Here is a 14,297-nt window from a genome sequence, read left to right as displayed (position 1 = left end):
GATTCTGTCATACAACCCCTTTTTTCGTCCTACATACCAGAAGGATAAGCTGTTTGGAATAATGGTGGTCTTCGCTCATTTGTTTTCTTGAATGTTTGGAATAGGCTGACATGTAGACTTTGTCTTCTATTTTTCAGAAACTTTCTGGCCCTGAGGAGAATCCCATCTGTGATCTGTAGGGATTCGAAACGCGTAGGCCTCTGTCTAAGGAGTTGCTCTTATATAAACCCTAGTGTTGAGTGATACTTCACTCGAGTTTTATTGTACACATTGTTGATGAAATATGTGTTGACAATTGTCATTGTTACTAAATTATCGGAGTGTACTTTTCCTTTGATAAAATATTTTTGTAACATTTGTTTGATTTACAGAGCAATCCTACTTTGTCTCACTTCTTTATACTGGCACATCCGCTACCTTAGGTTGTGTCGAGTCTTGTATGAGTGTATGCATGTGAACTGAATGACTGTGATATGTCTGACTAGTATAAATGTGTATGTATTATCTTTTATTGTTTTGTGTCCAAATCATCTTTATTTAATGTATGCAATTTGTTTAGAATTCATGTATTGCATTTTTTACATTAAAAATGAATAAATAGCTATTAAGTAGCAAATCTCGGGTCGAAATTAGTTGTTCTTCCATTTGAGTCATTTATTGGTTTGACAACTATATCAGTTTAGGCATATCCCCTTGTTATATTTTTCTAAGTGCTCAGCCTTACTGATTAGAGCCAGCTCTTTTTTGATATTAGTTTGAAAAGACAAACAGCAGAGCCATTATGAGTAAATCTCTCTGTTTAACGTGATTGCCCCATATTTGCTGACTGGTACTGCTGGTTTTGAACCCTGCACACTGGAGCATGGCTGTCCATTCTCCAGTGTGTGTGCACTGACCCCTAAAACAGGTTAATATTGGATAATCCTAATTGTAATTTTTGTCTTTCCAATAAGGCCATGGTGTAGGGTGCAGAAAAATAAAAACATAGATTTGAATTTAAATGTCACCTGTAGACTGCAGCACGTGTTGGGCCATCTACTAGACTGACAAAGAGAACATGACTTGAGGCCTCCCTGCTTGGCCAGACTACTGGAGCCAGTTTTAAACCTGCAAGATAACTCTTTTGTTGATAGGATAGCACCCTACTTCTAAGTTACCCTTACTTACTTAAATAAGTCATGTTTAAGTAGGTCTTGTAGCTCCAATGTAAGGTGACTAGAACTCTAAGAAGTATACAAATTTAGTGTTGCCATGCATCCACAGTAACTCGCTCCCAAAATCTATTTTCACTGTAAAGGGGTTAGCTTTCTTATGTAAAAAAACGAAAACTAATGTTCAAAATGAAAGTATGTTTCTGCTATATTTGGTTTGGGATAAGCTGCAGAAGTGGTCCAACCACTCTATTTAACGTTTTATAAAATCCAATTCACTGGTGAAGTCAGATTTGTAATAAATCTTTAGGAAAAATAACTTTAGCATTAGCCTGCAAGAAGCTGGGCTCTGTCAGTGCTTCCCCTTAATGAGATGTGAAAACTGCTACCAGAGTAGAAACAACAGCTTAAGCCTTTGGAATGGGAGACCTGAGTAAAAGGTCTGTGAAAGGTCAACTAGGGAGAAGTCAGTAAAGTTATTAACTGGAATGAAATGTGGATGAGGCCCGCCCATTCATAGTTAAGTGTAAAAGGAGACTTCGGGAAGAGAAGTCCTTGTTCCGTGGACCAAATTTAACAAACTCAGGGGGAGGGGGAACTGGTCACAGAACCAGTTTGGTGTGGTTGATAAGGAGGGGACTCATTCTCCAAAAACACTCCTGGCTGGCACACCAGAAACTTCCAAAGGAAGAAGGGCATTGCGATGTTGGATTTTACTCAGAGTAGTGCACAGTGGAATTGTTTGCCATATGGCAAACATACTATGATGCAAAAGTGGGATGGGTACCCCATGGGAATTGTACTCTTACTGATTAGGGAGTATCAAAGAGTTGCCGCCACACATTGGCTAGAAACCCTAAAAACGTGACACCTCATCCACAGCTCTTTAGAATAATTTCTCAACCAATGAAAGGACAGAAGACGATTAGACCTTTTGTCTGTGACCTTTATCAACACCTGAAAGGCTGGACCTGCTCCCACTAGTACCTGAGATTCGAGAAGTGGACCCCAAGGGCCAGTTGGCTGAACTCCTGTGTAGTTACAGGGACACAACAAACTGCAAGAGGTCCTTTTCATAGAGTAACCAGCTGACCAGAAGTAACTGGACCTGAACTGAACAGTGCTGGTGGCCTATGCTGGAGTCCTTGCCCCTATGGGCTGTCCCTGAGGCTCTAGGAGCCTTAGAAGTGACCAAAAGGAACTGTCCAAGAAAGTCTGAAAAGTTGGGGCTTAGAAAAGTTTCTAGACCTCCACATCTTCAGGGGGACCTGCAGCAAAAATGTCTGATTTTGAGAAGAATTCTCTGCCTACAGCTTCCAGGCTTGCCTGACTGGGGGATTTTGAGTGCGAAAGAAGAAAGTCCAAAGGTAAAAAATCTCCAAGATAAGAGGGTGCTAAACATATTAGACAGAGAAAGGGACTTTAACATATTAATTGTCTTACTCGGTAATTTTCTCATCAAAAAAAGCTTTGCGGGACCTCGTCTAACAGCTATCTAACTTGCAGGATTTTGACCTCCATTTCACATTCAAGGTCAAAAGATAAATGTAAATATTTGACTGGGATGACATGCCTGGGGTACCTGAGCATTGCTCCATTGCAGTCAGTCTGAATTCCTCCTAGGCCCTGTTAAACATTGAACCAGGCAATTCTCATTGGTGCTTTACATTTTACTGGTGCTTTTTGCTTGAAAAACCCCCCATATCTCTAGTTACCCTAATTGGATTTTAGTTGTTTGTGTGTTATTTTTCTTATTACAGTTGTCTCTCCTTTTAGAAATTGGTGGTAGGATTTTTATTTTGTTGTGTTTTGACTTTTTTATAGTTTTGGTACTCCTAAATACTTAAGCATGTCTGTTGCATAGCTAGTAGGACATGAGCACAGGTTTCTTTATTGAGCTTGTGTGTTGGACCTGAAAACATTTTGGACCCATTACTTAGAAACTACTCACATTTTCCCCAGCTTGTAAACCATTTTCTTACAGCATTGACTACAATGTTTAATCGAGGTGGAAACTGAATATATGCCTCCAAAAAATGATTTTGCAATGTTATAAAAAAGGTGTATTAGCCCCCAGTAGCACTGATTACTATATATCAGATTGAATATACACTGTTTCACCTTTGCATTTGATAGAATTGCAGTTCTTTATAAGTATAGTTTACACAACAGAATTGGTCTGGAACTGTAATAGATGTTGCTTGATTTGGAAGCATCTTTTCTTTTGTCATAAGATTATTTTCGGTTCATGTAATACTTCATATTTCCGGTAGTCAACCAGGATATACATTCTAAAACAAAATCCCTAGTGGTGAACTGTTGGGACTGACACAAATTGTAAGTGAACAGAAAATTTTGAAGCAAAGAGGCTACACTGAGACAGTAATTGCAAATACCATCAAAAATGTAAAAAAACAATACAGAGGTTCGTTTCGAACTAGCAGAAGAATGCAACAGAAGTAGCCTCAAAAACTCAGATTTGCCACCAGCTTCCATAAAGGCCGTCAGAACACAAGAATCCCACACAAACTTTTGTATCTTTTGTCTACTGATGCAGCTCTGTGAGAAATTCTTTAGGACACATCATGTATGTCTTTTAGGAGGGGCAGCAACCCCAAAAATGTATAAATTCTTTATGAATTCCAGGACCTAAAAAATAAACCTGTCTGATATTTTCCTAAATCTAAAGAATTCTTTAAATGTGTCAATATTGGTCCATTTACAAACTGAGTGTGTGTGTAATAAACACAGATGTCTATGATGTTTACTAAAGGAGACCCTAACATTCAATGAGGTCAACTACTACATACGTCAATTACAATCAATCATTATTTGTAAAACATGGCTTGTCACCAGAGAGGGTAACCAGGCGCTTGCTGTAGGTCTCAGTCGAAAAGGCAAGTCTTTAGCCACTTCCTAAAGTCAGTCAGCGAGGGCAAGGTGCAGAGGTGGAGGGGGAGGGTGTTCCAGGCTTTTGCGCAGAGAAAAGATAAGGAGCACTCTACGGCACATCAGCGGCATCTTAAGGCATGGGGGGGCGGGTGTACAGCTCTGGGTCAGCCGAAAAGCCAGATCTTGAGGCTCATTCTGAAGGTGTGAAGGGTAGGGGAGCTTCTGATGTTGAATGGAAGCTCGTTCCTTGTGGGGATGGTTGAAGTGCAGACGGTGGTTCAAGTAGGCAGGTCTTTGGTCATGGAGGACTTTGAAGGCGTGAGTCAGGAGCTTGAAATGTCATCTCTTCTGGCCCGGGAGCCAGTGGAGGACTTTCAGGTGCTGGATTATGTGGGTTCTCTTGGGCAGTTACATTATACTCTATCATTGTCAAAACCCAATACATTGGTGTTACTACACAAGGACTCAAGATGAGAATTCAGGAGCATTATAACATCATCCAAAAGAATGAAGTGACCTTCCTCTTGTAGAACCTGTCATTAAGTCTTATGAGCATTAAAGAAACTTTACATTCTATGGGATTGACCACATTCCAAAGCCAAGTCGTGGAGGAGACTGGGGACTACTCTTGCAAAGGAGAGTGCTTCTGGATACCTAAACTGGATTCAGTCAAATGAGGACTTAACAAAGAAGCTGAACTTCACTACTGTGAATAAGCTGTATAGTGTTTACTTGCCAACCATTTACATTAGTATATGACTGTTGAAATAAAGGTTCTGCAGTTGACTGTATACCATTATTTTGAGTGAGTTCAATGGCACTCCCCATACAGTTTTTTTCCTGCTTTACAGCACCTCTAAGATAATATCCTTGCAATTCAGCTACCACATGTAATACTAATATTTACACTAACACTGATGCTTGGATATGCTGCACCTGTATCGGAGCGGTCTGTTGATAATTTATGGTCTCTTTAATACCTGCACCTACTTATGAATACCAACTAGTTAAATTCCACCTTTTTGCTGGACACTTCTGTTTCACTTTTATCTCCTCAACTCACGGTTTTCTCTTTTCATATGTGTCAGTGTTCTAAAACCCACTCCTTCATCATTATGGATTTCTGGTTACTTACTTTACTTCAGTCTTAGAGACATAAGACTGGATTTGTTGTTGATAATACACCTTGACTTGTATCTTAGCACATTTAAATTATTCACGTTTTAATGTTGTTTACCTTTGGGTTTTGACTGCAGGTCATCAGATTACCACAATTATTTTATATCAATTAGCAGTCGGTTTTTTCCACTGGCTAAATGTTAGGTTCACTATCTTGCTTAATATTTTAAGCTTAAAATAATTCCAGTTATGTACCAATCAATAGTAACATTCTGACTTAGATTTACCTATTTAACAAAATTTTTGGTATCATTTCCATTTATTTATGGAAATGTAATTGGTACTCACTCCCTTACAGTTTTATTCCTGTCGCTATTCCTATAGTAGTCATATAATTTATCAAGACACACTAACATAGGATAACTTTGACATCTGTGCGTGAACCTATAATGTGCACCTATAAGTACTAAGGGGAATCTGTCAACCCATAACCATATGAATCATTAACTTTATCACTTTTTTCAACCTTGTTCCACCTTGAATCACCATATTTGCATTTACAGTCCTATTTGGGGTACCTCTTTGACCTTTTGCAAAATAGTGGCCCTCTGTTGAACTCTTTACTTCAGTTCAATACACACTAGTGACGAAAATGAAGGACAACTAATTGCCACCCAAAGGAAGTTTTCCAGTGTAATCAGATGTGCCATCTAAGCACATCCACTTAAGGACCACAGATTAGCTCTTAAAATATATGTTCACATTACCCTTCTGCTTCACCTTTCACTTCTCTTCATTTATAAAATCCTACCTTGACAAATATACTTGAGACTTGGTTCAGTGAGCATTTGTATTTATTTAACCCATTCAGGTAATGAGGTACAACTCAGAGTGCCCTCCCCACCCTCATGGGATGTTTTCCTTTTTTCCCCAGTTGGTGTGGGCTAGTGCCCCCAGCTTGCTAGTGCGCAATAACAACAGTCAAAAAAAGCATTGTCCTGTCAATGCTTTTCGGAAAAGTACAATATTATACTCATACCACTGAATAGTATGCATTAATTTACGGATATTTACATTTAGGTAGATGGAAATAGTTTTGATGACACCCTTAAAACAGATGGGACCCCAGAAAGCAATAACCATGAATCACACTACCCCGACATGTATGCTGTGACTCAGAATTATGCGCAATCCAGTGGCGTAACGAAAGCCCTGCACCCTTGTGGTGCAGGGGGGCCCGAGCTCCAGGGGGCCACCTCTGCACAGTACCCTGCCCTGAGTGCTCTGAAGTGAATCCAGAGGGAGGCCCTCAGTGTATGTTGTAGGTAGGCCCCCTCGAGTTTCGTTACGCCACTGGGGCAATCATACAAAGTCAGGCTGGCTTCCTTTTTGATCAGGGATTCACCACAATATGAAAAGCAGAAAAAGTGCCAAATTTGGTATGCTATTCTTTTTAAATATAATACCTTGCATTCCCAATCATCAAAATTGCTAAAACAAAACATTGCATTGAATAACATGTGTCCCAGAGTCTTATTTCCACCTTTAAGCTGCTGCCACTACAGCCTTAGGTCCAACCAACACCATACCATACTCAAGAGCCCATGCACGAAAGTACAGGCTTTAGGCTAGATTTGAACTCCATGGAAACCTATCCTGGGGGCATAAATACAACGGGTTTGGAGACTTAAGGCAATTTTTGGGGATAATCTCCTGAGGGGAGGGGCCACTGCCCTTTTTTGCAGCTCCCAAACACTGAATAAAAAGTTGTCAATGCACCTGACCACTCTTGTGGCACCACAGCAGTACATCATGAGCTCCTTCTCTAGCCCAGTCCCCTGGGACACCAACATTCTAATACTATTTTCTCCAGCCCCATAGAGACAATTGGCTTGATTCTGGACTAGTTTCAATCCTGGTGGCTAGCTCTAGCCACCAGGACCATTTTCATCAGGGTTCCTGGCCGAAAAATGTACTTTTCACTTGGGAGTTTGATTTTTAAGTCTCCCTTCCCCAAATCTGTCCATTGTCTGGGCTCCTCATGCTCTGTCCTGCTTGGGTGGCATCTGCATAGCTCCTTCACAATCAACAAGCTGAAGACCCTCCCTTTCTTCCTATTGTTTCCCGAGGGCATAAGGGAACCAGACTCACTGGCCTTGTAGAGAACCATCCTAGTCCTGAGTGCCAGCCAAAGGTTCAGATACCCAAAGGCCATCCATGAAGATGTGGAAAGAAGGCACACCTGCCCAATCCTAGGGTTTCACATCACCACTCAGTCCCTGGCCCAACCATCTTGAACATCATTCTGGGACATATAAAGATGGTGACTTCAAGTGGCCTATGAAAATATCTTCCCCAGAAGCCTCAGCACTGCCCCACCTACCAAGCTAATTGACCCCTTACCACCAAGACAGCAGATGGCAGCCCCTCGTGACCTGGGGTCGGGCTGCCTCCTTTGTTTCTATGGGCTTGGGCTTTCCTAATCCAGGTACAGTGTGAAGTGTTAATGAGCACATGCAATTCCTTCCCATCCCAGGAACTGGGCCAATAACTGGTAAATGGTTTTATTGTGTGTGTGTGTGGGGGGGGGGGGGGGGGGGGGGTTGATCCTCCCGGTAGACACCAGAGCAATTAACTTCGCCCAGTAGGAGGGACAAAGGCCTGGAATCTTATTATGACTGAGCCAGGAAAATATGGCAATTCTCAAAGTGCCATAATGAGTACAGTTATCTCAAAGGTGACAGCGGATCTGCACTCTGTGTACATGCTTACCCAAAATTGATACGTGATTGGTATCTCAATGCCTAAGTATGGTAAAAATGCACTGTGGTGCAGATTTTACCCTTCAGGTATTTATTATTATTATTTTTTTTAGGTATATTGTAGGGATGTCGTTTGAGATGTCAAGATTTATGTCATTTAACATGTTAAGTGTGATGTAATAAGTGAGGCCATAAGTAGTGCGTCGCAAGGCCTAAAGTTATAGTTAACTTAGTAAACTATCAGTGGTGAATGTCAGAGATTTTTTAAATGTTGCTTTTCCCTTGTTGTTCCATCTAACTATAAAATCACTAACTTTTTCATGTTTTGTAATTTTACATTTTATATACTTACTAAATATTAATCATTTTTTTATAATTTAAAAATGTAATAATAAACTTAATTTAAAGAATACACTTTTATTCAAAAATTCTAATTAATTTAAAATTAAACTCAGATTTAACACGATTTAATACATATTAAAGAAAAATCCTAGGGGTTAGTGATTTATCAAATGTTTAAAGATTTCTATGTACAAATTAAAAGCATATATTTAAATTAGGTAATTATTTCATACACATTTTATTTATTGACTTAATGTTATTTTATTAGTTCTAGGTTACAATAAAATAGTAAACATTATTTAGATTTTACATTGAAATATATGTAACCATGTCTCAAAGATTAATAAAGTGTTATAGAGACTCTACCCCCTAATGTGAGGGGGTAGAGACATATTTATACACCGAGGTGTAAATCTACACTCATAAATGGGGAATAATAAAAATATTTTAGAGTTACATCTAACCGTAGTAGTAAATACTCAGATGAGTAAATATGTACTTCTATATTTACCTTTGTGAATATGTACCACATTATGTTGGACTATGGGTTGTGGTCCTTGTGTATTTTGTCTTGTGTAGTAGTGCAACCTGTGTAAATCCCTTCAGTATTGCATGTTGATGGTGCCTATAACAGTGGGCAGCACAAGCACCAACAACATAGTTTCCCGCCCTAAAGCGAAAGCGATATAGGCAACCACCTTTGAGACATATGTACAGAATTGCTCTGCCAGGGTGTGATCACATTAAAGATCAAGCACCAGACTCCGCTGAGTAGAGAGGAACATGCTGAATGTCTGACCTTTCTGGTGTGGTGGGCATTATGGAGCCCTTCGACCTTGGGACTGCATTGGGAGGTGACATTGAAGGACCCAGGTGCACTCTGTTTCCCCTATAACTGTTTAAAGAAAGATGTTTCAGCAGAAAGCTTAATACCAAATTGCCATGTTCTGGCGTTATAAAGGATCACAAACATACACTTCCAAATGCCAATTTATCTAGGAAGTGCATGCAAAGGTACTTGGCAAAAGTGAACAAAAGTGCAAAATGTTGTAGCCAGGCACGTTTCAGTTACATGATTGCACAATGCCTGTAGGTGAAGCTCAAGAACCGTTTGCATTTGTAGGTAATACAAGTGCCTTGATACCTCCTAAACCTAGCATGTGCTAATCCCCCTTCTCTGATCGACCCTAAATGACCTACCCTCCTGCACCCTCTAGGTAAGTGCCCTGATTAGCTGCTGTATGGCTGTGATATCACCATCTGCAACAGGGGTGTGTACGCTGGGAAAGGAACATCTCAGTACTCCTTCGAAACCAAAATAAATTAACCAAAGGCCTGCAAATTGGCGGTGGAAAATACACAATTAAAATAATGACCTAAAATAAGATTACAATAGGATGTCTGGTAAAGTTTATATAAAGTATAACAGAAAACATCCATAATGTATTTAAAGGCAACTCCAGGCAGTAGTAACTAACAAAAAAAAGTTAGAACATTAACAATATTAAAGATAAACGAGGACCACCTGGCATCCATACAGCAGTAAAGGAGCAAAGTAACATCCTCTACTCACATTAGACTCTCACCCAATAATGGAGGAATAAAATGGTTACTGTGTGTGGTTCTTGTTATGTTTTTCAGAATTGCAAACTTTAGGTAAACTTTCACTGTGTGAATGTGATCGTAGGGGGTGAGGTCTTGGCAAGTCTGGTGAATGGGCCTTGAAACCCCTGCTCTGGCTAAGGAGCTCCCACATTCGCCCTCCCCACCCAGGAAGAAGGAACTGCTCTGGAACTCTAGAGCCACCTCCTATAATGTCCTAGGGAGGATTTAAAGGAAACTGCAGTGCAGAGAATTCACACCTCTACTGGAAACCTATTATGTGAAATTGGTACCAGCGCACAGTGTGAAGGAGTTATATTTAATGTACAGGTGGGCTAGTTGGGCGCGTGCAGTGCAGTCATTCCCTCGAAAAAATTCAGATTTAAATGTTTGTGCTTTATAGACGGTGCAAATGAGTTAAATAAAACAGTTGGTCAGCTCTGTTTTGCTCCAGCAACCGTTCATGATATGGGTCGAGATTTGGTCCTGTGTTGGGGGAGGGCAAGGGCAGAAAGAAAGTGCTAATTCGCTATGTCCCATCACAATATTTTTTATTTTACCACATATTTCAAATTTCGAGGGTTATCATAAATTTTAACATCAAATATCAATCTAAATATCTGTCTCTGATGACCTTGGCGAAGGGGTACATTTGCATGCAGGCGTTTCCTTTTAGTATGTGGAAAGCGATTGTACAATTTCATGTTTGTATTGTGTTCCATCCAAACTTATACTTGTTTGTGCCTTCCATTGTAGGCAAATAACAGAACTCTTCAAGAGAAGATTCTGCAAGTGAACAATTTGTTGGAAGCTTTTGGGAATGCACGCACAGTTATTAATGACAACTCCAGCAGATTTGGAAAATACCTGGAAATGAAGTTTACGGCTAGCGGAACTGTAGTGGGAGCACAGATTTCAGAATACCTGCTCGAAAAATCACGCGTGGTACACCAGGCTGTGTAAGTTAGATTTTTTCTTTTTACCAGTAGTGCTAGGAAATTATCTACTCCTTTAACATAAATGCTAGCATGTATTTTAATCTTTTTCTTCCTTGTTCCGTCTAATCACGAGTCCACTGGGCCACCTCCATTTTCCAAATCTCATCATCATAAATATTTACTTTTAAAACATCAAACCATACCAATGAGCTTCAAGGTCTAAGCTTTGAGTGGAAGAGGAAAAGAAAGCAGGCAGGATTAGAGAAAGCATGCTCTATGTTCTACCACATGGTATTTTGACTGATTAGCAGTTTAAAATGTACCTGTTTTACCCACACGCATACAATATTCCATTTTATATTTCTATTGTGCAAAGACTATATCACACGTATACCTAAAAAAACATTGCTCGAAGAACGGCCACACAATTAATTATACCTTTAAACACACAGTAATATATGTTTGCTAGGGGCAAGATGGCGGTTTGTTAGTAACCGCAGTGCATACACAGCACCATAGCTCCTGACTATGATCGGAAGACACTGACCCTGTATCGTCAGAACCCCCCGGTTCAGCCCCGAAACATCTCTAAAGAAGATAATGCAATGCTGAAGGAATACCAGAGAGTATACAATCCTGACCCTAAATGACTATTGTCTATCTACACTGTGATTGGATGGACCGTCTTCAAATTTCTTTTAAATTCGACAACCTTTTCCCATAGCGAGTCTGACGAGCCTGACAACTCTGATGCCCTCACCTACCATGTTGAATCAACTGAAGGAATCTCGTCTGCAGTAATGGCCCCGAAAGTTGCCGCAGCCTCGCTGTACGCCGCAGCTCGAGCAACAGCCGCTAGATCAGCGCTGAGGGAGAATACAGAACGCCAGGCCCAAAGTGATGCCGGACACACACAGGCGCTTGCAGCGACGGAGAAAGTGTCCCTCGAGACAGCGGTGGTGGCCGTCAGCTCACCGAGGCAGAGCGCCGCATCGGTCCGAAAAAAGGATGGTAAAAAGGCTGCTCCCGGCTTCACCGTGATTGACCTGTGGCGGAGGGCTCCGGGAGTGCTTCCGGAGCGAGAGAAGAAGCGCCTGACAGCATCCTCTAGCAATGCTGCGGTAAATGCCGCGGCTCCCAAGGGAGACATGTTTGGGACTGCGGGTGAAAGTATAGAGAAGACGAATACCCAGCGCAACCCTGTCAAACCACGAATAACCTCCAAAGAGAAGCTGGACACAACCGTTTCGGAAAAATCAGTGCAGTCTGCCATTAAAGAAGTAAGTGCTGTGGGGGCTAAAACCAAGAACGTTACTAATACTAATACCTGCATAACCCCTGAGGCCACAGAAGTTATTGACCTATTAGCAGTTAATGTCTCCAATTTTGCTAATTTAACTCTAAGCGGTGCACAGGGTGAAGATGTACAGGGGGTACAGGGGGCTCAGAAGGCGGTATCAGACTCATATGCGCCTCAAGAGGGAACCACAGGCTTGAATGGAGAACAGAGACTTGTTAGTGCAGCTAATGTGCAGACACAGGTCATTATTGATGGTAATGTGGATGGAGAAAAAGACCCAAGTGATTTCTTCTCCTTCTCTGACGAGGCAGAGAATGAAGGAGAATGGACAGATGATTCTGTGTCATACCTTACGGATGAGAGTGGCAGTAGTGGAGATAAGGTAGTGATTAATACCATCAAGTCTAAGCCAGTTCTGAAACGTAAAAAGAAACAACATTATGGGACTGAGCTAGCCTGGGACTACACTTCTACCAACCAACTTATGCTCACCTCGTGCAGTGCCAAACCAGCAGAGCAGTTCACTCATCCTTCTGTTGAGGGGCCCCCATCAGCAACACTAGATACCATACTGCAAGCCATAGTGGCCCATCTCAAAGAAACCTCACAAGACGGTCGCAAAGCGCAAGCAGCATTGCACAAGGTACAAGGGGTTGTACGCAAGCTCACGAAGACGTGTAGTTCTTCTGGGGATAGAATGACAGAGATTGAATCAAGGGTGCTCTCCAATGAAACCGAGCTAGCCACGAACCAAGAAAGAATCGAATCCCGTGAATCTGAGTTAGCGGACGTTAGATGGAAACTAGAGGAATTCGAAAACTGCCAACGAAGGAACAATCTTCGCGTGCTGGGGGTTCCCAAGGCGGCTGAAGGGGATGATATTCGCTCGTTTGTGGATAACCTATTCAAAGATTCTCTGCCTGAACTATCAAATTGGGATGCAGAAATCCAGCGAGTACATCGTATGCCCTTCAAGATCAAAAGCAAAACCTGGGACCTATCCTCGAGCAATCCTGGTGTACTTTGGTAATTTTCTGCTCCGAGCTAGGCCTGACTCCGAGTGTTCTAGTAAAGGGGTCTCCTATTTTGTCCGCCCTGACTTTTGTCACACCACAGTCGAGAGAAGATGGAGGCTTCGCATTTTAATTAAGCTGTTTCAAGAAAAAAAAGCACAAGCATACTTAAACAACCCTGCACGGATTAAAATTAACTATGGAGGCCAAACAAAGTTTTTTCTCTCAGAGATCAAAGCTAAGGAATACTTGGACGAGTTAAAATGAGCCACCCAGACATGACTATAAGCTCATAGGGGTCCATTAGGATGGCGGGCGGGCTTTGGCCGCCCACCACCCTAACGGAGAAGTGGACCGCCCGCTAACAGTGCGGGGGTCCCGACATAGGCATTAGGATGCACCCGCCATGCAGGCGGGCGCATCCTGTATGTTTACCATTGCAGCGGGCGGAGCAGAATTCTCCGCCCGCCGCAATGGTAAAAGTGCATGTTGTGCTTTTCAAAGGGCAACATGACAGGCACCGCGCGGTGCCTGCCATGTTGCACTTTGAAATGCGGGGGGTACCAAAGGTACCCCCCATGTGCAGCCCCCCAAGCCACGGACTCCCAGGGTGCTCGCAACGGGCCCCCGCAGGGAGTCTCCGCATGCCTTTCCATGGCGGCATGGCCGCCACGGAAAGGCATTGTCCACAGCCCATTGTAATATGGCGGGCGGTGTCTAACAGACACGCCACCATGTTACTGGTTTTCCTCCCCGGCCGCCAGGCGACCGGGGCGGAAAACATGCGGGCGGTGTTTGTCACCGCTGCGGTCCCTCCCGCCATACTAATATGGCGGGGGGGAATTGGGCTGATGATGTCGGGCGGATTTCCTCCGCCAGACTGGTGGTAGCAACCGCCAGCCTGGCGGAGGAAATCCGCCCGACATCATAATGGACCCCCTAGTGTTTAAAGTGACGCAAACCTGATTGTTATTGGTATAACTTGACATATATGCTTAATCTTACATGATCTGGGCTGAGTTTTCACTTGTTGGGGAGGGTTCACCATTGGGTTTGGACGATATATGTCTTTAATATATACTTTAACATATTCTTTGGGGGGTTTTCTTTTCCCATTTCTTTTCTCTTTTTCCCTTTTCCTTTTTTTTTTTTTAAAGATTAAAGGTAAAGGTTGGTGT

The 14,297-nt window shown here is 42.0% G+C and overlaps 1 protein-coding gene across 1 annotated transcript in view; it reads left to right on the top strand.

The window, feature by feature from the left end:
• The window catches only part of MYO3A (myosin IIIA), a 1,386,887-nt gene that overhangs the window by 549,612 nt on the left and 822,978 nt on the right, over positions 1 to 14,297 (top strand). The window contains exon 15 of the mRNA XM_086939966.1: positions 10,625 to 10,827. Coding sequence (XP_086796092.1) covers positions 10,625 to 10,827 — 203 coding nt within the window. The remainder of the gene's footprint in view (positions 1 to 10,624; positions 10,828 to 14,297) is intronic.

Source organism: Lissotriton vulgaris, chromosome 10 (genome assembly GCF_964263255.1).
Source record: "Lissotriton vulgaris chromosome 10, aLisVul1.2, whole genome shotgun sequence".
NCBI classification, from domain to species: domain Eukaryota; kingdom Metazoa; phylum Chordata; class Amphibia; order Caudata; family Salamandridae; genus Lissotriton; species Lissotriton vulgaris.
The sequence above is the reverse complement of the archived record's forward strand: the minus strand, read 5'-3'. Positions and strand labels throughout refer to the sequence as shown.